The 26,564-nt window shown below is 42.4% G+C and overlaps 1 protein-coding gene across 1 annotated transcript in view; it reads right to left on the bottom strand.

Moving 5' to 3' along the window:
* Positions 1-26,564, bottom strand: part of TENM1 (teneurin transmembrane protein 1) — a 388,806-nt gene that overhangs the window by 61,352 nt on the left and 300,890 nt on the right. The window contains exon 22 of the mRNA XM_077825959.1: positions 3,590-3,744. Within this exon, the coding sequence (XP_077682085.1) occupies positions 3,590-3,744 (155 nt within the window). The remainder of the gene's footprint in view (positions 1-3,589; positions 3,745-26,564) is intronic.

Raw genomic sequence — 26,564 nt, 5'->3', positions numbered from 1 at the left:
ATTGTAATCAGTAATAATTGTGATGCTTCAGAAATGGGCTTCTCATAAGCAGAGTGCATTAATTGTGCCATTTTTTCCTGACAGTTTGGTCAATTAGGCAAGTGATTATTACAGCCAGATTTTCAACAATGCTCAGGACCTACATTTGGGGCCAGATTTTCAGAAGAGTTCAGCTCTCACTTATGCACCAAAACAAGTGTCCAGATTTTAAAAATAACCTAGCACCTTGGGCTCTTGAAAATCTGGCCACTATTGTCTCAAAGAGAAGTGATGGATGCTGAGTCCTTTTGAGAATCTGGCCCTTATTCTGGTACCAAAAAAGGGAATTGAGGGCTTTTGTAACTCTGTCTTCAAATGCAGGTGCTGAGTACTTGAATATCTGGCCCTGAACTTTTTTGAAAATCTGGCCGAAAACACTAAATTCATTTGACTTGTGTTGTGACCAAAACAGAGTTCAGCTATGTTCTGTACTGGTAAAAGAGGAGCAAATTCATCACTTTACCATGCAGCTACCTCAGCCCAATCTCTTTTCCTTACAAACCAGGAATAACACCTTCGTCAAGTCTGAGATGGAAGTAAGTGACATGTGCTTAGTGATTTCTAAGACATATTTCTGTTCAAAACTGGTATTGAAATATGTGACTAAACCCTTTCATAATCAACTCACCTATTAAAGTGAAAGCTCTATTTATTTATTACAGGTTTCAGAGTAACAGCCGTGTTAGTCTGTATTCGCAAAAAGAAAAGGAGTACTTGTGGCACCTTAGAGACTAACCAATTTATTTGAGCATAAGCTTTCGTGAGCTACAGCTCACTTCATCGGATGCATTCAGTGGAAAATACAGTGAGGAGATTTATATACACACAGAACATGAAAAAATGGGTGTTTATCATGCACACTGTAAGGAGAGTGATCACTTAAGATGAGCTATTACCAGCAGGAGAGTGGGGGGGAGAAAACCCTTTGTAGTGATAATCAAGGTGGGCCATTTCCAGCTGTTAACAAGAACGTCTGAGGAACAGTGGGGGTGCGGGGGGGGAAATAAACAAGGGGAAATAGTTTTACTTTGTGTAATGACTCAACCACTCCCAGTCTCTATTCAAGCCTAAGTTAATTGTATCCAATTTGCAAATTAATTCCAATTCAGCAGTCTCTCGTTGGAATCTGTTTTTGAAGTCTTTTTGTTGAAGAATTGCCACTTTTAGGTCAGAAATCGAGTGACCAGAGAGATTGAAGTGTTCTGTGACTGTTTTATGAATGTTATAATTCTTGACATCCGATTTGTGTTCATTTATTCTTTTACGTACAGACTGTCCAGTTTGACCAATGTACATGGCAGAGGGGCATTGCTGGCACATGATAATAATTCTACATTTAATTTAATCTGGGGCACTTATTTAGGGAGTACTTTGCTATGTACCTTGAGAAAATCAATGGGATAATAATAAAAAGCAAGAGATGCTTCTATAAATTGCAGATACAAATTCCAGGGCTTGTATCTGGAAAGATTCAATATATGAAGGGTGAGATGACATCATTGACAAAATGTATTCAGGATGGATTTAATACCTTATTTTGATTTTTAAAAAATGAATTATATTGGATACCTTTTTAAAACCATATACTTTTAGGTGTCCTTTATAAAGCTATCATTTAATACCAGTATCTTGAATATTTATTGCTATGCATTCTGGATTCATCTCAAAACTATCCTGGTCTACGCAGTAAGGATACATCTAGATCACTCAGTTTGTTGTAGCTTTTGCACCACTATGTGATGATAAACATGCAGTGAAAACCATTTCCACTGATAGTACAATCTATAGTATACCAGCAATGAACCAGTTGGATTTATTCACCAGAACTCATTTTCATTTCTGCTTTCACAAATGAAAAGGCACTAAACCTGTCAGAATGGCAGTGCGGGAAACGACATTGAATAGTAAAAGAGCTAGCTCAGTGGTATGCTTTTCCTTACCCATGATACTGGAGATGTTCCCTCTGCCTGAGCTCCATGGAGTGGGACTCCATGCAGATCCAGAGCTAGGAAACGAGGCAGCCAGGGAGCAGAAGTTCCACATGATGTGATTCCTTATAGACTTAGAGATACCTGATTTGGTAGCTAGTGCTTCACATACGCTGCAGGCAGTTGCTATATGTATATCCAAGAAGTAGTTAAAATATGCTCCATGCATTAACAACTCCCCCAAGGTCTCATTCTTGGCTGCTACTGTGTAGCCATGGAGATATCTGGCAGATAATAGTGGCATGACTAGGGGCATAGGCAGCTGTGGGGAAGGCATGGGTCATCAGAGATTACATGAAGTCCATGTGTTTCCCAGGACATCCACTAGTTTGGCAATATGAACCCCTGGCACTTTCTGTGGGAGATGAGAACAGTCTTCTCCCTGACAGGATAGGAATGGAACTGTGATTTGGATGTCTGAGTTTGCCACTCTATGCAGGTTTTTCCCCCATAAGGCCGAATCTGGCCCGTGACCACCATCGTGGCTTCACAGTGAAGCTTGTTATATACAAACAAGGACATTATTCCTGCATTCCTTGTATGCCTGAATCTCCCTTGACTTCAAGAAACGCAGGATCAGGTCCTCATGGTAAACTGCTACCATTAAAATCCTCGATAGAAATTAGACACAGCTCAGATCAGGTGAGTTCTCTATGTATCAATTGTGGTTTCCAGTGGCGAAATATTAAAATACACAGGAGAAAACTAAAAACCGAAACCAAAACCAACCAATTTGGCTCTAGGTACAATCACACACATCCCATAATGTAACTGTTTTGAGTCCTTGACTCCCTTTAGTTGTTTGAAGCAGACAAATTTTATTTTATTTTGGAGCCAGAATTGAATAAGCAGAAACTGGCCTACACCATCTGCCTTTTAGAGTTGCTACCCATTAACTTTGAAAGGCTGGCTGTTTTGCGTATAAATGTTTGTCTGGTTTTTAATATAAACCAGATGGGGACAGTACCTTTTTGTTCAATTTCTGTTACATTGTCTTTGAATTAAGAATTGAAAAGCACTTTAAAAAAGTATTGAAAAGCTGGAGCTTCTGTATCCTTTAGCTGCTATTTTGTTAGTTCTTCCATAGTGCTCCCTAGCAGAGACTTGGATAGCAACAATATCTCATTTTTCTTCTCTGTTAAGTGATGCAAGCACAATAGTGTCAGAAAGCTGGGCTAAAGGAAGGTTCTCAAACCTTCTATACAGATCCTAATATCACCTGCTTTTAAAGGACACACCTAAAAGTAGCTTGTAACTTTTTAAAGCAATGAGTGTAGACATACCGTATATATTAGTCTAAGCACCTATACACACACATAATACATACATGGACCACTCGGTAAAGTCACATGCATACTTTTTCTATTTATATTAGCTGTCCTAGATTTATATTAATGATTTAATGTAAGCTTTATACACTATCAAATATCACTACTGCTCTAAAAACATGTCTGAAATCTTGTGCCACCCAGTGTTAACTGATTAACTGGGTATCCTTAAATAGTTACCCATTTCCACAATGTGTTGAATGGTAACAATGCATGAAAATCAGTGGTGTCTACCTGAGTGATGTCCATTCCAGAGTCACAGCTCAGTGGCTGTGTTGATGTAAGACCATTTGAACCTATTACAGTTGTAATCACACCACTTTCATCAATCTTCCGAATCATGGTACCATCAACAAAGTAAATGAATCCATACTTATCCACAGTGATACCTGTTGGTAGAGTAAAGAAAGCATTAATACTGGTACTCTACTTAAACTATTTCCTCATCTGTGTTAATTCCAATTCCTCAGATTACGGTAATCAGATTTTGAAAAAATAAATTTTACTTTCCACAAAATAATATAACATTTTTATTCCAGATGTCAGCCTTCCTTACACAAACCGCCCTCCAAAGGGTCCCCATACAGAGCTCTGAGTGTCCTTGACATACATTAAAAAAACAGAAGAATATAGGGGATACAGAATAGAAATAGACCAAAACAGCAGCACTTCTTCCTACCACACATATACCTAGATTTATGATCTCTTTCATTTTTCTTCAATTCACTCACTTTGGACAATTATAATTTATTGTATGTATTATAGGGGCACTTGGCAGCCCCAGTCAAGGTAATGACCCCAGTTGTTCTAGGTGCGGTATATACACAAAGTAGGAGACAATTCCTGCCTTGAAATCTTACAATCTAAACAGACAAAGGGCGAGAGAAAAGCAGTATTATTAGCCCCATTTAACAGATGGGGACCTGAGGCATAGAGATTCTTTCACAAGATCACAGAAAGCTCTGTGGCAGAGCTGGGAATTGAGCCCAGATGTACTCAGTCCTAATCCATCACGTTTTTCACACAACCATCCTTTCTTCAATGGCAATGTCTCAGGGTTTCCAATGCAGCAAGAAATATAAGCTGTTTTTTACTGAAAATGTTAAAACGGTCACAAAAAGCACTTCTAATCATATCACTTCTGATCTTATCCTTCCTCCGGAAAATCTCAATATTTTATTTAAAAAATTTCTTACTTTTAACTTTACTATAACTTTTTGCATCTATTCTACACATTCAAGACATTTTTAACAATGAATTTATTTCATGCTACATGGGAAGGAAAGTCTGAAGATTTGAACAGATGAGTCAGACAGTGGTTTACCTGTCTCATGTTTACAAAATGCCTCATGATTTTGTTCTCTGAATTTTGCATGACTCAAGGTTGTCTGGGTGGGATCCACTAAGGGACTTAGGCTGAGCGTCATATTGCCTAACTTTTAGGTGCTTAAAAAAATCACAGGAACAACACCGCAATCCATAAAGACTAGTTAAGTGTCTAGGCTCTCTATACATGGAATGGGAAGAGATGGGCTGTCATAAATATAAAGGGAAGGGTAAACACCTTTCAATCCCTCCTGGCCAGAGGAAAAACCCTTTCACCTGTAACGGGTTAAGAAGCTAAGATACCCTCGCTGGCACCTGACCAAAATGACCAATGAGGAGACAAGATACTTTCAAAGCTGGAGGGAGAGGACGGGGGGAAACAAAGGGTCCTCTTTGTCTGTGTCATGCTTTTGCCAGGACCAGAGCAGGAATGCAGGTCAGAGCTCCTGTAAAGAGTTAGTAAGCAATCTAGTTAGATAAAGATTTTGTTTTGTTTAAATGGCTGATAAAATAAGTTGTGCTGAATGGGATGTATAATCCTGTTTTTGTGTCTTTTTGTAACTTAACGGTTTTGCCTAGAGGGATTCTCTATGTTTTGAATCTGACTACTCTGTAAGGTATTTCCCTTCCTGATTTTACAGAGGTTTTTCTTTCACTTTTTCTTTAATTAAAATTCTCTTTTAAGAACCTGATTGCTTTTTCATTGTTCTTAAGATCCAATGGTTTGGGTAAGGATTTTTATCATGCCTTCACCAGGAAAGGGGGTGTAGTGCTTGGAGGGATATTTTTTGGGGGGGAGACGTTTCCAAGTGGGCACTTCCCCTGTTATTTTTGTTGGACACTTTGGTGGTGGCAGCATAAGGTCCAAGGACAAAAGGTAAAACAGTTTGTACCTTGGGGAAGTTTTAACCTAAGCTGGTAAGAATAAGCTTAGGGGGTCTTTCATGCAGGTCCCCACATCTGTACCCTAGAGTTCAGAGTGGGGAAGGAACCTTGACATGGGCACCTAAGAAAGCTATCCTCAAAGGCCAGCACATTGGGCTGAGAGTTGTCTAAGCAACCCATGAGAGATGCTGATAAGAGGGGTGTACCTAAATCTGGGACTCAGGGAGACACATAGGTCTGCTGGTGATCCAGGAACAGAAACTCGCCACCTGAAGTCAGGCAGCCATAGGCACCTAAGGCATTTCTTGTGGGAATGAGTTAGGTGCCTGCCTCGCTCCACACAAAACAGTGGCAGCAGGAGCTGGTGCTTTTAGACCAATGGTTAGAGCACTCATTGGGGAGACCCAGGTTGTGCCCCCTCCTCAGGGGGAGAAAGGATTTAAACAGGGGTCTCCTACCTCTCAGGGTGCTCTAACCACTGAGCTATGGGATATTCTGATGTGGGGCTCCTCAGTCTCTCCTGCTGAAGCTCTGCTAATGCGGATTAAGTAATGAAAGAGTGATTGGCGCAGGGGAACTGGACCTGGGGCATCCCACCTCTCTCTCTCTCTCTGACCCAATGACTGTTTCATTGTGAATAAATACTTAACGAGTCATTGGACCAGAAATAGAGACTCTACAGATCAGCAGTATAGGGGGGTGGGAGACTTGGGTCCAGTCTCTCTGCTCCAATTGAGCCTTCAATTATTTAGCCACAGTGGAACCACTTCAACAGGAGAGATTGAGGGAGCCCCATAACAAAATATCCCAGGTTCAAGGATTAAAGCAGTCCCCTGAGAGATGGGAGATCCCTGTTCAAATTCTTTCTCCTCCTCTGACAGAGGGAGATTGGGGGGGAACTGAACCTGGATTTCCCACATCCCAAGAAAGTGCTCTAGCCACTGGGTTAAAAATGATAAAGTTGGCAACCACTTCCTCCAGCTGGATTTTTATGCAATCCAATTTGGTAGGTGGCCTCTGAGCATGCCTAAAAGATCAGGCCCTGCACATGATTTAGACAGCCAAATGCCTTTCTTACCCCAGTTTGTGGTTCACTCTGGAGCTTAGAGTGGCAGGGGACAGAGGCATCTGGGCACCTAGAGGGAGTAGAACACATGCTCAGAGCAGAAACATAGGCACCTATGGAAATTTTACCCTGAAAATTTAGGCGCAGAGTCTGGGCTGCAGGGAGGCGCTGGTCTCTGCTAGTGATCCATGAACTAGGGGAAGACAGGTGTTCCTCTGCCTAATTCCCCTGTGGGGCCCAATTCAGTAAGTGTGCTCAGAGACCACCTAATACCACACAGCAGGGAAAGTGGTTCTCTCTTTTAACCTTTAGCACAGTGGTTAGCATACTCACCTGGGATGTAGCAGGCCAGCAGTTCAAGTCTCCTTGGGAATGCTCTACCCACTAGGTTATGGAGTATACTGATGTGGGTCTGAGCCCTCATTCTCTCCTATTGAAGTTGTTCCACTTTAATTAAATAATTGAATAATGAAATATTAATTGGTCCAGAGAAAGGATGAGAAGCTTAACCATTGGAATAAAGGTTATAAAGGATGTCCTCCTCCTGCACATTGAGGCAGGTGAAGCATGCCTACCAGATCGGGCCCTGCATGTGACTTACGCAGACAAACACTGGAGCTAGGCAGGACACCTAGAGTGAGACAGTAGTGCTCATGGCCAGAGCAGGAACAAAATTGCCTACAGAACTTTTACTGCAAAATCTTAAGCACTGACTTGAGATGCCTACAGGTTCAGCAGCAGCTGAGGGGGAATTTGGTGCATCACAAGTGACACCTAAAACTGGGACTTAGGCACCTAAGTCCTTTGTGGATTCAGGACTGAGGACATACATTGAAGAAAAGAGGGTTGCACTTGGTACCAATGAGGGAAGACTTAAGCCTTCATAAGCTTTTTTATTAATGAAAATGCACAAGAAGGATATTCAGATGCTGGTAGTTAAAGCATGTTTTTATGAGCCAGCTGACCAGCTCTGCTCTGGAGTCACTGAAGACAATAAGAGAGCCACTTTTCAAAGCAGAACAGAACATTAGGTTCTTTTAAACGAAAATTTACTTTAGTGTAAAACTGAAGTGAGTTCAATTTTGGGCCCCTTATGCTTTGGGCCACCAAAGACTGTAATCAGGGCAAATCCCCAGGGTTGTCTGAGAATGAATTCACCCTGGTGCACCACTTAGCCCCACATAAGCCTTCAAAACACTGATGAAGTAGGACATAAGTGGTGTATAGATCTTGTGCCAGCCCTTTGCACCGGGGTGAATCTCGCCTTGACTGAATGTTACCATCTGAGTTATAACAATCCACGTAATCTGGGCCTAGCGATTATCATTACCATGAAGCATCAGGGTGAAGATTGACACCCAATTTATTCAGCCTATGGATATATTTTTTTAAGATAGTGAGAAAAATGGAAAGGCCACTACAGCATGAGCCGTGCTTCCCCAGCTAAACAGCCTTGAGTTTTAACAACCTCTTTCAAACAAGAAAGAAATCTAGTCACAATTAAAGTGTGTTTCCTTTGGGAGTGCATTCAAACCTAAAAAAACAAAGGCAGGATATGCAAAGTAAATTGCAAAATCTCTTTTGATCTGTAGCGATGAGCTGCAGCTCTCCCCCCACCCCTCCCAGTCTGGATATTAATGACTATATAACAAAGTAATTAACATGCAAATTTGACAACCTTTCTCCACATATCATTCCTAAGGGAATACAGATGCAAACAAACAAACAAACAAAATTACACACTGGTAAGTTCCTATCTTTGGTGACAAAGTAATAACATTTTTTGATTGGGTTTTCCAACCAAAATCCACTAAGGGGCCAAATTCTGACCCATAATTATGTGTTGAGAGGGTTTGATGGGTATTTACTCCTCCATAAAGTAGCTTTGGAACCGCTCAACCAATTCTGAGATAGATTAGCTGGGTATGGAGAGGAAATGGAAAGTTGTTTTGAGCCCACTCCATAATAAGGACCAGTAGAACAGCTTTGGGGCAGGAAATGAAGTTCTCCTCTTCCACTCCCACACTTTGCAGGTCCCATACTTTGACTGTTGTCATAAGGGACATCTGCCTGGAGAGAGGCAAACTGGAGTAGGGATACCTAACCAATAAAAATCACATAAAACCCTAGTCTAGAGGGCTTGGGGAGTATCGCAAGGAGGCTGTTCTGTGTATGTGTGTGTTTTTTGTTTTTTTCCAGGAGTGAGAAGGGACTGCTGGTGAAGGGTGGGGACAGTAGGTTCTCTAACCCCTGCATCTACTAGGGAGATTATCCACTCACCCCCTTTCCATGAGGATCCCATGTTCTTTTTACTTCAAAAATACATATTGCACTGTTACTGCCACCAGGGCTAGAACTTGGGCTATCAAGGGGGCATAAGGAGTATCACAAGCAGACATTTTTACATGCCCTTAAGGATGATTCTGCATGCAGGAAGTTTTTTTCAGTCCCTATCTATGCTCCATTTCAGAGCCATCAGTTGTAAGTGAGATTTTGGGTATTTGTCCCCAGATAATAGTCAGGTGAAAGGAACTGCCTCTGTGGAGTCAGGTCAGCTCTGCACATATGTATCACCTCCTTGATCTTATTTCTGGAAGTTCGAGTGTCTTGGATTCTGACCTTTGCAAGAGGAATTATGCAGCTTCATAACATGGTAGAGGGATATGCTGGATTATTAGCTCATCTGGGTTGGACAGCTCTGGGCAGGCTCCATGCCATAGATAATGCAATGCCAGTATCTAGCAGTAGGACAGGTGCATTTTCAGTTATGTGCTATTTTTCCATGAGAACAGCTGGTTGTATCGGCTATGTGGTATGCATTAGATAACAGTCCAAAATTATACATCAGTGAAAGAATAGAGCTTGTCAACTGTGTAGCTGAGAGTGGATTTCAAATATGGGCTAAATAAGAAAACCACAGAACCCTTAATGCTGGGATGAAGTGAGCTGTAGCTCACGAAAGCTCATGCTCAAATAAATTGGTTAGTCTCTAAGGTGCCACAAGGACTCCTTTTCTTTTTGCGAATACAGACTAACACGGCTGTTACTCTGAAAACTCCCATCTACAGTTGTCAACAGAAATGTGGTTTCTTTGCATGGAGTAAGTGGATACAGCATAAATCTGGACAATGTCTCCAGTACTTCACTCATATTATGTGAATTCCTAATACTGCTGAAAAAGTTACTCCATTGGTACTCTCTCCAATTAGCACACTGCACACTCTTTAGTGATGATATAGTGAGTATCTTAAAATAAGGAAATTCATCTATTATCCCTCAAAGATAAACCAATTGGCTTAGGAAGACTTTAGAAATGGATTTGGAATATACTGCATTATCAGCCTAGAATACAGTAACATGGAAAATAGAAGGCCTCAGTGGAGGATGGTAATTTTGGGTGTATTTGTTAAAGTCAATGTGCCAGATCCTCAGCTGGCGTGAACTGATGCACAGATGTCGACTTCAGTGTAGGTACACCAATTTATACCAAGGGAAGATCCAGTCCAAGACCCAGGCAGTAATACTGAGATGGAAAAAAAATGTGAGTACTGAATATGAGAGGAAAGTGTCTCAAAATATGGGAAATGTTGTTCAAGGTCACAATACTCTTAACAAGGTCAAAACTGCACAACACACAAATCCCGATCGTGTAACTCAGACCAATCACAGGTGGAGTCCAATTTGCATACCTGACTTTTCTGATATCATCTGCACCTTTTCATTCAGGAATCTCTGTGCATATCCTTATCTGCAATAATCCATATTTCTTTCATATTTTCCTCCCTAACATCAAGCTAGCCAACTCTTCCACAAGTACCAGCTTCATTTTCAACAGAGGTTTAGTATAATTGACAATACATATAATGTACTCAGTCCAGGTTTATTCCTTTACACAGCAAAAAGAACCAATTCCTTATCTCAGTTGTAATTTATACTAAGGTAACATATAAGGCCATGTCTACATTTACCAGTACATCAGCACAGCTGTGCTCAATGCAGCCGTGTTGATTTAGTGGGTCTGGTGAAGACCCTCTAAGTCAATGGCAGAGCGCTCTCCCATCGACTCCGGTACTCCAGCTCCCCGATAAGAGGAAGGTAAGTCAGCGGGAAAGCACCTCCCGTCGACACAGTGTGGTGTAGACACCGCGGTAAGTCGACCTAAGCTACTTTGACTTCAGTTACGTTATTCACATAAGCCGAATCCTGCCCAGATGCTGATATGATAGACCAATTTTTCTTTTATTTCTTGTTGATAAACACCTGGTAGATACTGCAAACATTGACAAGGTGCAATAGATAATGGAAAAATAGGAAACAGGAAAATAAAGATGAATATCTAAATATTTCCAGTGCATTCATTATTAGATACTGAATTCACTGGAAACTCCAGTAGCTGCCTTTTGCATGACATTTCATTTATCTGCACTACAAAAACATACCTCTAACCCTTTTATGAGATAGCATGTGATGCAACACAGGACCAAGTACCATTAACTGTTGTTCAGAGAGGAAGTGAGAGAAGGAACTGATGTGTTAAAATGCTCTAACTGCAAACAGAAATCTTTCCCACATCCAAGTTCAGAGTGAAAAAAGGCTAATTTCAGGCATTTCATTTCACAGCAAAAGTAAAATTTTATCTGTATAACCCTTAAGTCTGTGGAAGACATACTCACGTCCGCTCTGCTCTCCCTGTGCAGCTGCAGCCATACACAGGGGCTGTAAACAGCTTGCAAATGGCTGAAAGAATTCCCTGAACATAGGGACTGCTTTTGGCTGCTGCAGGTGGCCCTACACTGGTTACCTCACAAGCTGCAATGCAGGGGTCATGCCAGGGTGGAGACAGGGTAGGAGGACAATCTTAGCTGATGCAAGCCTTTTCTGAATCAAGGCCTAAGTGCTTGTGTGTAAAATTTGGTTTTTTGCATGTGTGACAATGTGTAGTTGGGAAAAGGGGCCACCATAGCAATTGTCTCCCTAATACGTTTGCTCACAGTGGGGCTCCAGTCATTCTGAGAAACACCAGCCTTTGCAGGCAGAATGGAAGAGAAGATTTAAGGACTTTTGTAAGTCTCTGCTTAACCTACAGGCCAAGGGTGGGCAAACTTTTTGGCCCAAGGGCCACATCAGGGTTGTGAATCTGTATGAAGGGCCGGATTGGGAAGGCTGTGCCGCCCCAGACAACCCGGCCCCCAGCCACTTCCCGCCCCATACTGCTCCCCTCAGAACTCCCAACCCATCCACACACCCCCTGCTCCTTGTCCCCTGACTGCCCCCTCCTGGGACTTTCCACCCCTAACCGGTCCCCGTGACCCCACTCCCTACCCAACCCTCCTGCTCTCTGTCCCCTGACTGCCCCGACCCCTATCCACACCCTGTCCCCTGTCAGGCCCCCTGGGACTCTCATGCCTATCCAAACCCCCCACCCCCCATTCCCCGCCCCCTGACCGCCCAGCAAAACTTTTACCACTGTGGAAGATCCTGAAAGTTACTCTGCAAAGTTGGACCTCTTCACTGGCATGGAACCCCATGTAAGTCAGTGAGGCTGGCTCGAAGAGGCAGCAGAAGTCACCCCATGTGGAGCATCTTGCTCAACTATTAGGTATTTTTAAAAAAGTCTGAAAGGAGAGGACCCTCCTTCCCCCACAATGGTTTTATTCCTACAGGAAAACGACTAAGTATTTTATGGAATGATGTCTGAACTTCTTGTAAAGTCTATTAGTTGCTTCACCAGATCCTAGCTAATGCTTAACTTCTTGCACTGTTCATTGCTAAAGTGACATGAGTAATAATGGCAAGAAGGTAAACAAAAAAGTAAGGTATACCATTGTATTGTGAATGTAAAGTTTATAGAAATAGTCAAATTGCCTACTAGAAATATCAAAGCAATATTGGATCTGACTCTCCTCTCAGACCATTATTACACCAGTGTAATCCCATTGTCTTCAATGGAGTTATTCTCAATTATCACAGTTTAAGTGATACAGGAATCAGAGCTCTGTGTCTTTAACAATGAATTGGATAACAAGAACAGTCATTCTTATAAAAGTTTAAATCCTATCTTCTCCAATTTTAGTTTACTAGGAAGTGTCCTGAGGTCCTTACTCAGACAAATTCCCAGTGGAGTTGGTAGAAGTCTGCCAGAGTACGGAGCAGGTAAGACCTGGTTAAGGATTTGGCCCTATGTCTTGAATGCGTTCAATCTTCAGGCCTACTTTCATAAGCAACCTGCCTAACTTTATTGAAACGTTAGCTTTTAGTGAAAAAAGAAATAAGAGCAACTGTTTTAAGCAACCATATTTAGGACCAAATTTTGCACGTGGACACACATGAGTAACTCTTGTTGACTTCCACTTCCAGTGGACTCAGGCACATGCATCTGAGTGCCAAATGTGACCCAAAGTAAAGATCTGTTTAATCATTTTAATCAGTCATTGTGTGAAATGAAAATAAATATGGATTTACTGCTACTATTACACAATATATAAGCTACAGATGGTATAGTTTTAAAAAGTTTTCCTACACAAAATAAGGTTGCCCTGTTATAACTTAAATGTTTCTAACAGAAGATATCTATCTACCTTGTCCAGTTATTCTGTTTTGCACATAAATGCACTGATTAGACAGATAATTGGTCATATGCAAGCACAATTACCAGCGATGTGTTTTCAACTGTGGAAACTGCATGTGAATATTATGCATATGCATTTTCGTGCATACAGTTCTAAGAATGAGGCAGCCTCTGCCTTTGCAGCCTCTGGGGAATCAAGCTAACATTTATTTAATCCACATTTTCCCCATGTAATAGTGAAAATTCAATGCAGCAAATTAGTTCCACTCTGAAGCCATTTTCTTGTTTCTGTCACGCTCTAGCCAGCTACTCTACATATATTGTTATTTTGGTGAATACATTATTTCTGGTGGACTAGAACTAGAACAAGTAATGGTGGTGAGAACAACATAGTACACCCTTCCAGAGCGTTTACTTTATACTTTTTGCACATTTTAGAACTTTGCAAATAAGTATTTTACTTTGAATAAAAATTTCTAATTAAACTTCTGAAGAATTTGTACATGAAAACATCTTGAAGTACTGGAGAAGACTGATAAAAGAAAGTATGTTACCTTCTGTTGAAGAGAGACTGAATTTAGAAGGAACTTGCTATTCTCATAAAACTTTTAATAGGAAGAAGTGAATCAAATTGGTTAATTACCAATTTATGGTTGGTAAAAGGGCAAATTACATGCCATCCATTTCTAAACTTCTAAATGTCTCTGGTGCTGTTAATTAAAGCTGCCATCTAGAAACTACTAAAGCAATTTTATGCAATTAGTTATTTATAGGTTACCATAATACTCCACTCAAAATATGTTTAAAGTGATTTGCAGTCTCTTGCTTTGTGATCTCTATCATCTTTTCACTTTTAAAGTGTTAGACGCAAAGTGCTCAACTATGCTTTATTAGCTGGAACACTTCTTTCAGTCCTTGGACATGAATGTTGTTGCTCTTTCAACAGATGCATTTAAAGGAAGAGATGAAAGAACAAAATGTGAAGTGCCAATTCTGGAAGTAACGAAAATGTCTTATCTCCAACTTGAGCTGTAATAATCATACTCAGATTTACTCCGGCTATCAGAAAAACGAGTATCTATTTCTCTTGCACTGAAATTAGGACAGGATTAGACTTGGGAAAACTTGCTTTTCAAGTAAGATCAAATAAAAAAACTCCACATGTTCGCCACGTTCCTGAAATGGAAATATTGGAAAATGATTGGAGAAGAAAAATGTAACTTAAGAATGCTATATTGAGACTCAAGGATATTGAATGAAATAAGAGAAGGTTACTCACCTTGTGCAGTAACTGAGGTTCTTCAAAATGTGTGTCCCCTATGGTTGCTCCACTTCAGGTGTCAGTGCATCCCAGTGCCATTGGAGATTTATGGTAGCAGTGTCTGTGCAGGGCGTGCATGGGCAGTATGCATCTCATACTGCCGTTGGTGCTGCGTCTAGAGCACGCGCAACCCGAGTCCTCCAGTTCCTTCTCTACCGCAGAGTCCCCACTGCAAACTCCGAAGCAGAGGGGAGAAGGGCAGGTAGCAGTGCACCCACAAGGACACACATCTCGAAGAACCTCAGTTACTGAATAGGTGAGTAACCTTCTCTTCTTCAAAAAGAAAAGGAGGACTTGTGGCACCTTAGAGACTAACCAATTTATTTGAGCATAAGCTTTCGTGAGCTACAGCTCACTTCGTTGGATGCATCCGATTAAACCATCAGATGCATCCAATGAAGTGAGCTGTAACTCACAAAAGCTTATGCTCAAATAAATTGGTTAGTCTCTAGGGTGCCACAAGTCCTCCTTTTCTTTTTGCGAATACAGACTAACACGGCTGCTACTCTGAAACTTCTCTTCTTTGAGTACTGTCCCTGTGGGTGCTCCACTTCAGGTGATTGTAGAGCAGTGTCCCTCAGAAGGCAGGAGGGACTTCAAGTTCATCTGAGTCATGGAGGTGAGTACGGTTAGACACACTATGGCATCAGCCCTGGAGTCATGAGTGATTGCATAGTGCTCAGTAAATGTGTGGACGGAGGCCCAGGTGGCCGCCTTACAAATATCTAGTATTGGAACATTGTGTAGAAACACTATTGAGGTTGAAACAGATCGTATAGAATGCGCTCTAATGTACGGTAACACTGTTGAATGCATGTGAAGATCCATTTAGACAATCTTTGAGTGGATATTGCGCAGCCTTTCCAATGCTTGAAGTAGAAATGAAAAGTCTAGGAGATTTCTGGAAAGGTTTGGTCCTATTAAGGTAAAATGCTAGCGCACGCCTAATGTCCAATGAATGCAAGTCAGCTTCTGTTGAAGTACTGTGAGGCTTAAGATAGAATGTAAAAAGATGGATTGGTTGAGTCATATGAAAGGCTGATGTTACTTTCGGTAGGAATTTTGTGTGCAGACATAGTGTGACCTTGTTTTTGAAGAATATTGTAAACGGAGGATCAGCCATGAGCGCCCCATCTCACTCACCCACCTGGCGGAAGTAATAGCGACCAGAAAGGCCACTTTTATGCATAAATTCAGCAGGGGCAGGTAGCTAACGATTTGAATGGTGGTCTGGGTGAGGCATTTCAACACCAGATTGAGGTCCCAGGCCAGGGTAGGTTGGTGAACTTCTGGGTAAGTGTTCTTGAGACCCGTAAGGAAGCATTTAGTAGCTGGATGTGCGAAGATCGAGATCCCGTTGATCTCATGATGGAATGCAGTAATGGTTGCAAGATGGACTTTGATCGAGCTCATTGCTAAACCTGAGCATTTCAGCTCCAGCAAGTATTCCAGCATAATGGTAGTGGTGCTGTGGAGGCCATCAAGTGTTTTCCTTGACACCAGGAGGAGAATCTCTTCCATTTTTGAAGGTAAGTATTATATGTGGCCACCTTCCTACTGTTTAGTAAGATGTGTTTAACTTGTTCCGAGCAGGCCAGTTCATCATGATGGAACCATATAGGAGCCAAGCTTATAGGTGGAGTATCTACGGATTCAGGTGAAGAGTGCGACCGTTATGCTGAGACAGCAGATCCAGATGATGAGGGAGAGCTCGCAGTGTGCATATCGCCATGTGCATCAGGTAAGGGTACCATGCTTGTCTGGGCCAAGTTGGGACTATGAGGATAAACTTGGACCTGTCTGTTCGTATCTTGTGTATCACGTGTGATATCCGTGGAATGGGTGGGAATGCGTACATGAGTTGTGCATCATTTGATGAGAAATGTGTCTCCCAGTCCTAGTCCCTCTCTCAAGAGAAACTTTGCGCATTTGTGGTTCTTTGGGGATGGGAACAAGTTGATGAGGAGAGTGCACCACCAGTGGAAAGTGGATAGTAAAACTCCTCCGTTCATCTCCCATTCGTGGTCTAGAGAAATATACCTGCTGAGCGTGTCCGCCATCACATTCTGACAGCCGGGCAGGTAGGAGGCTGAAACGTCGATGTTATGGTGTATGCACCAATTCCATAGTTTCATGGCTTCGGTGCACAGTAAGTGTGAATGGGTGCCTCCTCGGCGATTGATGTAAAACATGCATGCAATGTTGTTGGTCATGATGCAAATTGATTTGTTATTTATATGAGGTAGGAAGTGTCTGTGAGCATTGCGGATCGTGTGTAGCTCTAGTAGATTGATGTGTAACAGAGTCTCCACATAAGAGCATCTGCCTTGAACAGTGTGCTGATGCATATGGACATCCCAGGCTATCAGCGAGGCATCTGTGGTGATTACTATTGATGGGGGTTCCTGTTGGAACAGGATGCCCATGCAAACATTTTCTGGTTTTGTCCACCAGTGTAGCAAGTCCAGGACATGAGGTGGTACTGTGAGTCGTTTGTGCAGGCGGTGCTTGCTGGGTATGTATACCGGGCTCAGCCAGCCCTATAGGCAGCGCATATGTAGTCTTGTGTGTCGCACCACGAACTTCGTGGCTGCCATGTGTCCTAGAAGTTGCAGGATAATACGAGTCAGTATTTGGGGGCTGACTTGTACCTTCAAGATGCGGTTTGTTAGGGTCGTGAATCTGATCAGTGGTAGGGATGCCTTGGCTTCTGTGGCATCGAGATGTGTCCCAATAAAGTCCAGTTGTTGGACTGAGATTAAAATGGATTTTCATTTGTTTCTCTGTAATTCTAGATCCCTGAATAGTGCGAAAGTGGTTTGGACTGTGTCCATTTTCTGCTGCAAAATCCTACCTCAGCGCTGCATTGTGGCAAAGCGGTGACCCTGGCCATCTGACAGCTATGGTAGCAGGGTGAATGCCCTGGTAGGTCTAACCATGCTACACAGGTGTTGGACTATCCAATCCAGGGAGGGGGATTGCTCTCTCGGAGGAAAGAGCACTTTTCCTTCTCTTTATAGGTTGAAGGCTAGCTAAGCTTGAGGAGGTACACATGCCTGCCCACCTAGCCAGTGGGATGGCTTGACGTTAATGGCTAAAACAACAAGAGTAAATGGGTCTTAGTTCCCTGCGCATCATGGAACCGTTCTACGGTGGCAAAGCGGAAATTGAGTGACAAGAGCTTGTTAAAAATGTCAGGTGCTAGGTCAACATGGAAAAGGACAACCCTCGCTGTGTGTACTTACAATTGTAGGTTGCTGGCGAGGGAGGAAACACTAAACCATCTGATGCAGGAGAAGAAAAGGATAAGATGCGATATCCTCAGTGTCTGCGAAACCCAGCGAAAGAAGGAGTTGGAAGTCAACTGGAAGGATGGAAGCGCTGTGATGCTCGGAAAGGGAGATGGTGCCAAAAATGTTGGAGGAGTCGGCTTTATCATCAATAAGGATTGGTCTTCGAAAGTCATATCATGCCAGCTAATATCATCACGTATTGGTGTGCTGCATCTTCAGATGGAGTCAAAAGCTACCCTCAAGATCATCCAGGTCTATGCTCCCATAAGAGAAAATGAGGTCGAAGAAGTGGAAGAATTCTTCTGAGAGCTCGAAAGAGCCCTCGCGCAAAAGTCCACTTACACTGTCATGATGGGAGATTTCAACGCCAAGGTTGGGCGAGGGAAAGCTGGTGAAAAGTTCATAGAGAGATACTGCAGCAGTGAAAGGAATGAAAGAGGAGAAAGGCTGGTAGTGATGGAAGAAATGAAAGAACTGTACTTGGCAAACACCTGGTACAAAAAGAAGACTGCAAGAAGTGGATGTGGATCGCGCCAAACGAAGAGCAAGAATGAAATCGACTATATTTTAGTCAATAAAAGGCGCATCGTTCAAGACGTTTCTGTGGTGCAGCCTTTCAACACCGGCAGTGACCATCGCCTGCTTAGAGCGAAGTTGATTTTCGATGAAGCGGTGGAAAAGAAGGCGTTACAGATGGGAAACAGGAAACAGCAGCAGAAGACATTCGATGAAGCAAAGCTGAAGAAAGTGATTTCTGGGTTTGACTGGAGCCAGACGGAAAAGTGTGATGAGGACTACAGTATCTTTGCTGACAAGCTGAGACGTTGCATAAAAGCAGCTGAAATTGAAAAGCTGAAGAAGGCGAAGGGAAGAATCTCAAATGAAATGAAAAGCTTGTTGGAGAAGTGGAGAAACATGAAAAAGAGCTCGGATAACAACCTTGAGTACTCCATTCTGTGCAAACTTATATGGCGAAAACTGAAGGACGACTTTGAGAACTTCTGGAAAGAAAAGCTCCTCAAAACAGTTGAATCACGCAAGAGCCTCAGGACATGCAAGTGGGAATTGACGCAGTACAGATTGAGCGTAACAGCATTGAAGAACAAGGATGGAGAGATCGTAATCGACAGAGCAGGGATGGAGGAGGTCTTCAAGGACTTCTATACAGAACTGTTCAAATCAAGAATCAACATCCCTCTCCCAACGCTCCAAGAGTCAGAAGAACGTGTCCCCCCCAGTAATCGGCAGCGAAGTCCGAAGCGCACTACACCAAATGAAGAAGGGAAAAGCTCCAGGCAAAGATGGAATAACATCAGAAATTATTTCTGCAGGAGGTGAAAAACTTTGGAAGGCCCTCGTTTTACGATTTAGTTGACATCTTGAAGAAGGAAAAATACCATCAAACTGGAAGGAGTCAAATACTATCTTGCTGCACAAGAAGGGCGAACAAGAAAATCTTAACTACCGCCGCATATGCCGCATCTACAAACTCTACAAAGGTGATAATGAACCAACTCTTGCAAAGTCTGGATGAACAACAGCCGAGAGAGCAGGCAGGGTTTTGAAGAAATTTCAGCACGATCGACCATATATTTACCCTTAGCCAGCTCCTAAAAAGAGAGAGGAAATACAAACTCCTGCTGTGCATTGCTTTCGTTGACTATGAAAAGGCCTTCGATAGCTTCGAGTTTAATGCAATATTAAAGGCGCTCGCAGAGCAGGGCATTAACACGCAGTACATCAGTTTGTTGAAGGAAGTGAATATTGGATGTACAACAGACATTACACTCCTCGAAACTCCCCTCTGCATCCCAATCGAGAAAGGTGTAAAGCAAGGAGATACGATTTCACTGAAACTATTCACTGCCTGCCTCAAAATGGTTATGAACAAGATCAATTGGAGGAGTGATGTCAACATAAACGGAGAACGATTATCCCATCTCAGATTTACAGACGACATTGTACTAATTGCTGAAAGCACCAACCAACTGCAGAGCGTGCTATGAAGACTCGACAAGAAAAGCAGTCAGGTCAGCCTGAAAATGAACCACTGCAAAACGAAATACATGCGATCAGACGTCTTATGAAAAGCCCGAATAATGGTAATAGGAGAAGAAGTCGAAGAAGTGGAACAGTACATATATTTGGGCCAAGAAGTTAATATATGCCAAGACCTGAACAGAAAACTCTCGCAAAGGATTTGGGCAGGATGGTGTGCATTTAATTCCATCAAGGACGTCCTCAAAGGAAAAATCGACAAGACCACCTGTACAAATATCTTCAATTCAACAGTGCTGCCAGCCATGCTGTATGGCAGTGAAACGTGAGCACTGACGAAGCGAGAAGAACAGCAGCTGTCGGTAGCGGAAAGGGCAATGGAACGAGCTATGTTGGGAATTTCCCTTCTGGATTGTATCCTAAATGAAATGATCAGAGAACGCAGCGGTGTGAAAGATATTGTCGTGGAAAGCAGACATAACAAGATGCAATGGGCGGGCCACACAGCACGGCTCATGGACAATAGGTGGACCACAATCATTGCTGAGTGGTACCCACGAGAACAGAAAAGACCACCCGGTCAGCCTCCAAGTAGATGGGAAGATGACATTGTTAAACGTTTCGGACAAACATGGAGAAGAAAGGCAAGAGTGCGAGAAAAATGGCGGATGTGCTGTGATCAGCACAGTCTTAACGACAGCTGAAGACCGATCGATCCAGGTGATCCATTGTTTCTGGTTGAGTTGGTCCTTTGATAAGCCAATCGTCCAGGTAAGGGAAGATCATTATTCCCTGTTTCCGTAAATGTGCCACAACTACTGCTAGGGTTTTGGAGAAAACTCTTGGAGCAGTAGATAGGCTGAATGGTAGTACTCTGTACAGAGAGTGTTCGTGTCCTACTGTGAATCGCAGATATTTTCTGTGAGCGGGATGAATGGTGATATGTAAATAAGCATCTTGGAGGTCAAGGGCTGAAAATCAGGCCCCCTGTTGCGGCGCTGGAAGAATCATGCCCAATGTGACCATTTTGAACTTTTGGGAGTGTACGAACTTGTTGAGCTTCCTGAGGTCTAAGATAGGTCTCCAGCCCCCATTCTTCTTCTGGGTCAAGAAATAACAGGAGTAAAATCCCTCCCCACTGTATTGAAAAGGCACTTGTTCCACAGCACCTAGTTGTAGAAGATGGTTGACTTCTTATCGTAACAAGTGCTCATGAGAAGGGTCCCTGAAGAGGGACAGGGAGAAGGGGTGGGTAGGTAGTCGGGAGGTGAAGGGGATGGTATATCCTGAACAGATAATTTTTAAAACCCATTGGTCCGATGTTACTGAGGCCCAGGTGTGATAGAATGGGTGAAGGCAATGACCAAAACATGGGAATGGATTGGGCATAGGCACTGCCTGGTGAAGGAGGTTGTTCAAACCCTCGACCAAATCTTTAAAATTGTGGTTTAGGAGGAGCCGATTGGGAAGTCGGCACTTGGGATTGAGGTGCTCTCTGACACTGTGAGCATTGCCATTGCCGTTGACTGTCATAAGGCCATTGTTGCTGTCGATTGTTTGAGTGGTCTCTGGTAAGGCTGGTACCTTCTTCTCTTTGCAGGTGGGATATAAATCCCCATGGTGCACAGGGTTGCCTGGAAGTCCTTCACTGAGTGGAGCACCTCGTCATTTTCTTCGAGAAAAGCTTTTCTCGGTCAAAGGGTAGATCTTCTACCTTTGTTTGCAGTTCTCTAGGGATGCCTGAGGCCTGCAGGCAGGATGCTCAGTGCATCACTATGGCCATGGCTGTGGTTCTGGCTGCCATGGCTGCGATGTCTAGAAATGCTTGGAGGGCTGTTTTAGCTATGAGTTGACCTTCACTGATGATGGCCTGAAATTGTGAAATTCCTCGTCAGGGAAATCCCTTGGCCCACGCTGCTTCCCACAGCCCCCATTGGCCTGGAACGGTGAACCATGGCCAGTGGGAGCTGCGATTGGCCGAACCTGCGGACGTTACAGGTAAACAAACTGGCCCGACCCGCCAGCAGATTTTCCTGACAGGCCGTGTGCCAAAAGTTGCCGATTTCTGCACTGGGAACATACTCAGGGCAATCGTCCCCTCACCCCCCTGCCGCCTCAAGCCACTGCAGCTATACTGTTTTTAGCACATTATCTCAAGCAGAGCTAACACAGATATGTATCTAGGTATGAAACGAGGTTCAAAGGAGGGAGGTGACAAAAGCCCACAGGTAAGCACAAGAAGGTGACTTTAACCAGAGGGCTAGATGTTGGGGATGACATGGAAAATTACAATAGGGTCATAGGAATAACAAGAGGGATGTTAGTGAAATAACATCTCAGCTCAGCATCTTAAGAGGTCTATACACAGATGCAAGGAGCATGGGCAACAAACAGAAAGAACTAGAAGTATGAGTACATCAACTAAATTATGACTTAATTAGTGTCACAGATACCTGGTGGAGTAAGTCTCATGACTGGAATACTGGTATAGCTTGTTTAGGAAGGACAGGCAGGATAAAAAAGGGAGGAGGTGTTGCATCGTACATCAAGAATATATACACTTGTTCTGATGTCCAGAAGGAGGTGAGAGCCAGACCAATTAAGGGTAAACATAAAAGGGTAAAAAACAAGGGTGACATCCTGGTATGGGTCTACTGGTATGGGTCAAATCTTGGTATGGGTCAAATCACGAAGAGGGGTGATGAGGCATTTCTAGAATAAACAACAGAAATACCCAAACACAAGATGGGATAGCAGCGGGGTCTTTAACCACCCAGACATCTGTTGGAAACGTAATACAGCAAAACTCAAAATTTCCTGTAAGTTCTTGGAATGTACTGGGAACAACTTTTTGTTTCAAAAAGTGGAGGAAGTAACCAGGACTGCCATTTTAGACTTGATTCTGACCAACAGGGAGGAATTGGTAGCAAATCTGATGGCGGAAGGCAATTTGGGTGTAAAGGTTCATTTCATAATGCTAAAGACAGGAAGGAGTGAGAGCAGCAGGATAAGGACAAAGGACTTCAAAAAAGAAGACTTCAACAAACTCAGAGAACGGGTAGGTAAGGTCCGACGGGAAGAAAATCTAAGGGAAAAAGGAGTTAAGGAGACCTGGCAGTTTCACAAGGAGACAATATTAAAAGCACAACTGCAAACTATCCTGATGTGAAGGAACAACAGGAAGAAGAGTAAGAGGCCAATTTGTCTCTATCAGAAGCATTTAAGTGACCTGAAAATCAAAAAGGAATCCTACAAAAAGTGGAAACATGGACAAATTGCTATGGAGGAATACAAAAGAATAATATAAGCATGTGGGGCCAAATCAGACAGGCTAAGGCACAAAATAAGTTACTTGTGACATAAAAGGGACATAAAAGGCCACAAGAAGAGTTTATTTAAATATATTAGGAGCAAGAGAAAGATTAAAGATAGTGGAAGAAGATGGAAGAGCTAAAAGCTGACAACATCAAGAAGGCTGAGATGTTTAATACCTATTTTGCTCCAGCCCTCACTAAAAAGATTAATTGTGACCAGATATCCAATACAATTAATATTAGCAACAACAGGGAAGGAACAAAATCTAACATAGGGAAAGAACAAGTTATTTGAATAGGTTACTTGTATTCAAGTCAGCAGGGCCTGATGAAGTTCACACTTAAGGTACTTAAGAAATTAGCTGAAGCAATTAGTGATTATCTTTGAAAATTCATGGAGGATGGATGAGGTCCCAGAAGACTGGAGAAGGGCAAACACAGTACCTATCTTTAAAAAGGGGAACGCAGATGCCAGGGAATTATAGACCAGTCAGCCTAACTTCAATACCTGGAAAGATACTGGAACAAACTATTAAACAATCATCTTGTAAACATCTAGAGGATAACGGGTAATAAGAAATAACTAGCATGGGTTAGTCAAAAACCCATCATGCCAAACCAACCTAATATCTTTCTTTGACAAGGTTACTAACCTAATGGATAGGGGAGAAGTAGTAAGTAAGTAGTACTATTATATTGAAATTTTGATGAACAAAGCTGAAAATGTTTCCTATTAGCTGTAAAATAAAAGTTGGGAAAACTAGATCAAACCAAAGAATTGATTGTAGTGACATGCCAAGGAGCATCACTCTGAAATTTCACTATTGGCATTCATCATTCTATTTTTTCCACAAATCGACATCTAAATGTAATCACCTTCAGATAATGATGCTGAGGAAAATGAAATAGAATAGTTGGTGATATTTCTTGATTTTACTAACACTTTTGACCCAGTCCCACAAGACATTCTCATAAGCAAACTAGAGAAATGCAGTCTAGATGAAATTACTATAAGGAGGCTGCACAACTGGTTGAAAGATGGTACTCAAAAAGCAGCTATAAATGGTTTGCTGTCAGACTGGGAAGGCGTATCTAGTATCCCACAGGGGTCAGTCTTGGGTCCAGTATCAGTCAATATTTTCATTATTGACTTGGTTAGTGGAGTGGAGAGTTTGCTTATAAAATTTGAAGAGGACACCGAGCTGGGAGGGCATGCAAGCACTCTGGAGGACAGGATCAAAATTCAAAATGACCTTGACAAATGAGAGAATTGGTCTGAATTCAACAAAATTAAATTCAATAAAGACAAGTGCAAAGTACGACACTTAAGAAGGAAAAATCAAATGCACAACTACAAAATGGGGAATAACTGGCTAGGTGGTAATACTGTTGAAAAGGATCTGCGGGTTATAGTGGATCACAAATTGAAAATAAGTCAACAGTGTGATGCAGATGCAAAAAAGGCTAATATTCTAGGGCAGTGGTTCCCAAACTAGGGGAGCTGCTTTTTTCAGGAAAAGCCCCTGGCGGGCCAGGCTGGTTTGTTTACCTGCTGCGTCCGCACGTTCGGCCAACCGCAGCTCCCAGTGGCCACGGTTCGCTGTTCTCGGCCAGTGGGGGCTGCGGGAAGTGGCGCAGGCTGAGGGACGTGCTGGCTGTCCTTCCCGCAGCCCCCATTGGTCTGGAGCAGCGAACCGTGGCCAGTAGGAGCCGCGATCGGCCGAACCTGTGGACGCGGCAGGTAAACAAACGGGCCCGGCCCACCAGGGGCTTTCCCTGAACAAGTGGTGCTCCTAGTTTGGGAACCACTGTTCTAGGGTATGTTAACAGGAGTGTTGTATGCAAGACGTGGGAGATAAATGTCCCACTCTATTTGGCATGGGTGAGGTCTCAGCTAGAGAACTGTGTGCAATTCTGGGCGCCACACTTTAGGAAAAATGTGGACACACTGGAGAGAGTCTAGAGGAGCACAACAAAAATGATAAAAGGTTTAAAAAATCTGACCTATGATGAAAAAAATGGGCATGTTTAGTCTTGAGAAAAGAAGTCTGACAACAGTTCTGGTAACAGTCTTCAAATATGTTCAGGGCTGTTATGAAGAGGATTGTGATCAATTGTTCTCCATGTTTACTGAAGGTAGAACAAGAAGTAATGGGCTTGATCTGCAGCAAGGGAGGTTTAAATTAGATATTAGGGAAAACTTTCTAACAATAAGAGTAGTTAAGCTCTGGAATAGGCTTCCGAGGACAGTGGTGCAATTTCCATCATTCGAGGTTTTTAAGAACACATTGGACAAACACTTGTCAGGGGTGGTCTAGGTTTACTTGGTCCTGCTTCAGCATGGGGGGTCTGGCTTTGATGACTTCTTGAAGTCCCTTCCAGCGCTACATTTCTATGAGTCTACTCTCAAGCTGGAATTTACATTCTTGGAGAGATTATGGTAGCTGATGTTTTAATGAGTTTAATATAGCATTATTAATTATTTTTATTATATTATTATTATTATTAGACATGCATATTGCAGTAATGGCTGACGTTTGGGGCTCCATCATGCTAGGCACTGTACTTTTACATGGAAAATGACAGTCCATACCTCAAAGAATTTACAAACTGAAATACAAGACATAACAGGTAGTTGAGACAAAAAAACAAGTTGGGTGGGGGAACCAAGGTTATAAAAATAATAGCATGCACCTAATACAGAGCCAATCAGGAACTGTAATCAGAATTCACTTGCCTTGCCATTATCAGGTTGCAGTTTACTCTATGCATTTTGTTCATTTTTTTTGCTGGCTGCTCCATGACTCATGAACAGCATTTTCAGTGTCAATCAGCAGCTTATAAATCAGGTGTTAACAACAACAAAATTCATCTTCCCTTATAACTTTAACCTTGTATTTAGAAAGCCAAATATATAACTGCCATGCGAGAAATTTCCAACAACATATTTCCTCTGTAAGTAAACACCACAGAACAGCAAATTGTATTCTAATTAGATATAATCAATCGTGGCCAGCAATAATACATTGACTGGTATGTTTCCTTCTATTTTTAGATTTGATTCAGGATATTAATTAGCTGCCTGAAGATTAACATTTATTTGTATGTACCTCACACTTACCTTCCATCATTGAAGACATGTCCAAGTCACTCTGGCTATAGCTACAATATGTTACTAAATAAGTCTTAAAACAGGGTTCATTGCTTGCCTTGGAAATAAATTTTAATTTTCTACTGATCTACAGCTTTCCCTTATTATCTCAGACAAAAAAACCCGACTTTTCCTTTTAGAGCTATTCATTAGAAGTTCGCAGGGTGCCAAGAGGAATGAACAAAGAGCAGCTCACTTAGGGCTCTGTCATGTGGGGAGCTGAGTACCCTTCATTCCAACTGACTTCAGTAGAAGTTGGAATAGAGTTGCAGGATCAAGCCCTTATG

The sequence above is a fragment of the Eretmochelys imbricata genome, chromosome 9, assembly GCF_965152235.1.
Source record: "Eretmochelys imbricata isolate rEreImb1 chromosome 9, rEreImb1.hap1, whole genome shotgun sequence".
In the NCBI taxonomy this organism is placed as follows: Eukaryota; Metazoa; Chordata; order Testudines; family Cheloniidae; genus Eretmochelys; species Eretmochelys imbricata.
The sequence above is the reverse complement of the archived record's forward strand: the minus strand, read 5'-3'. Positions and strand labels throughout refer to the sequence as shown.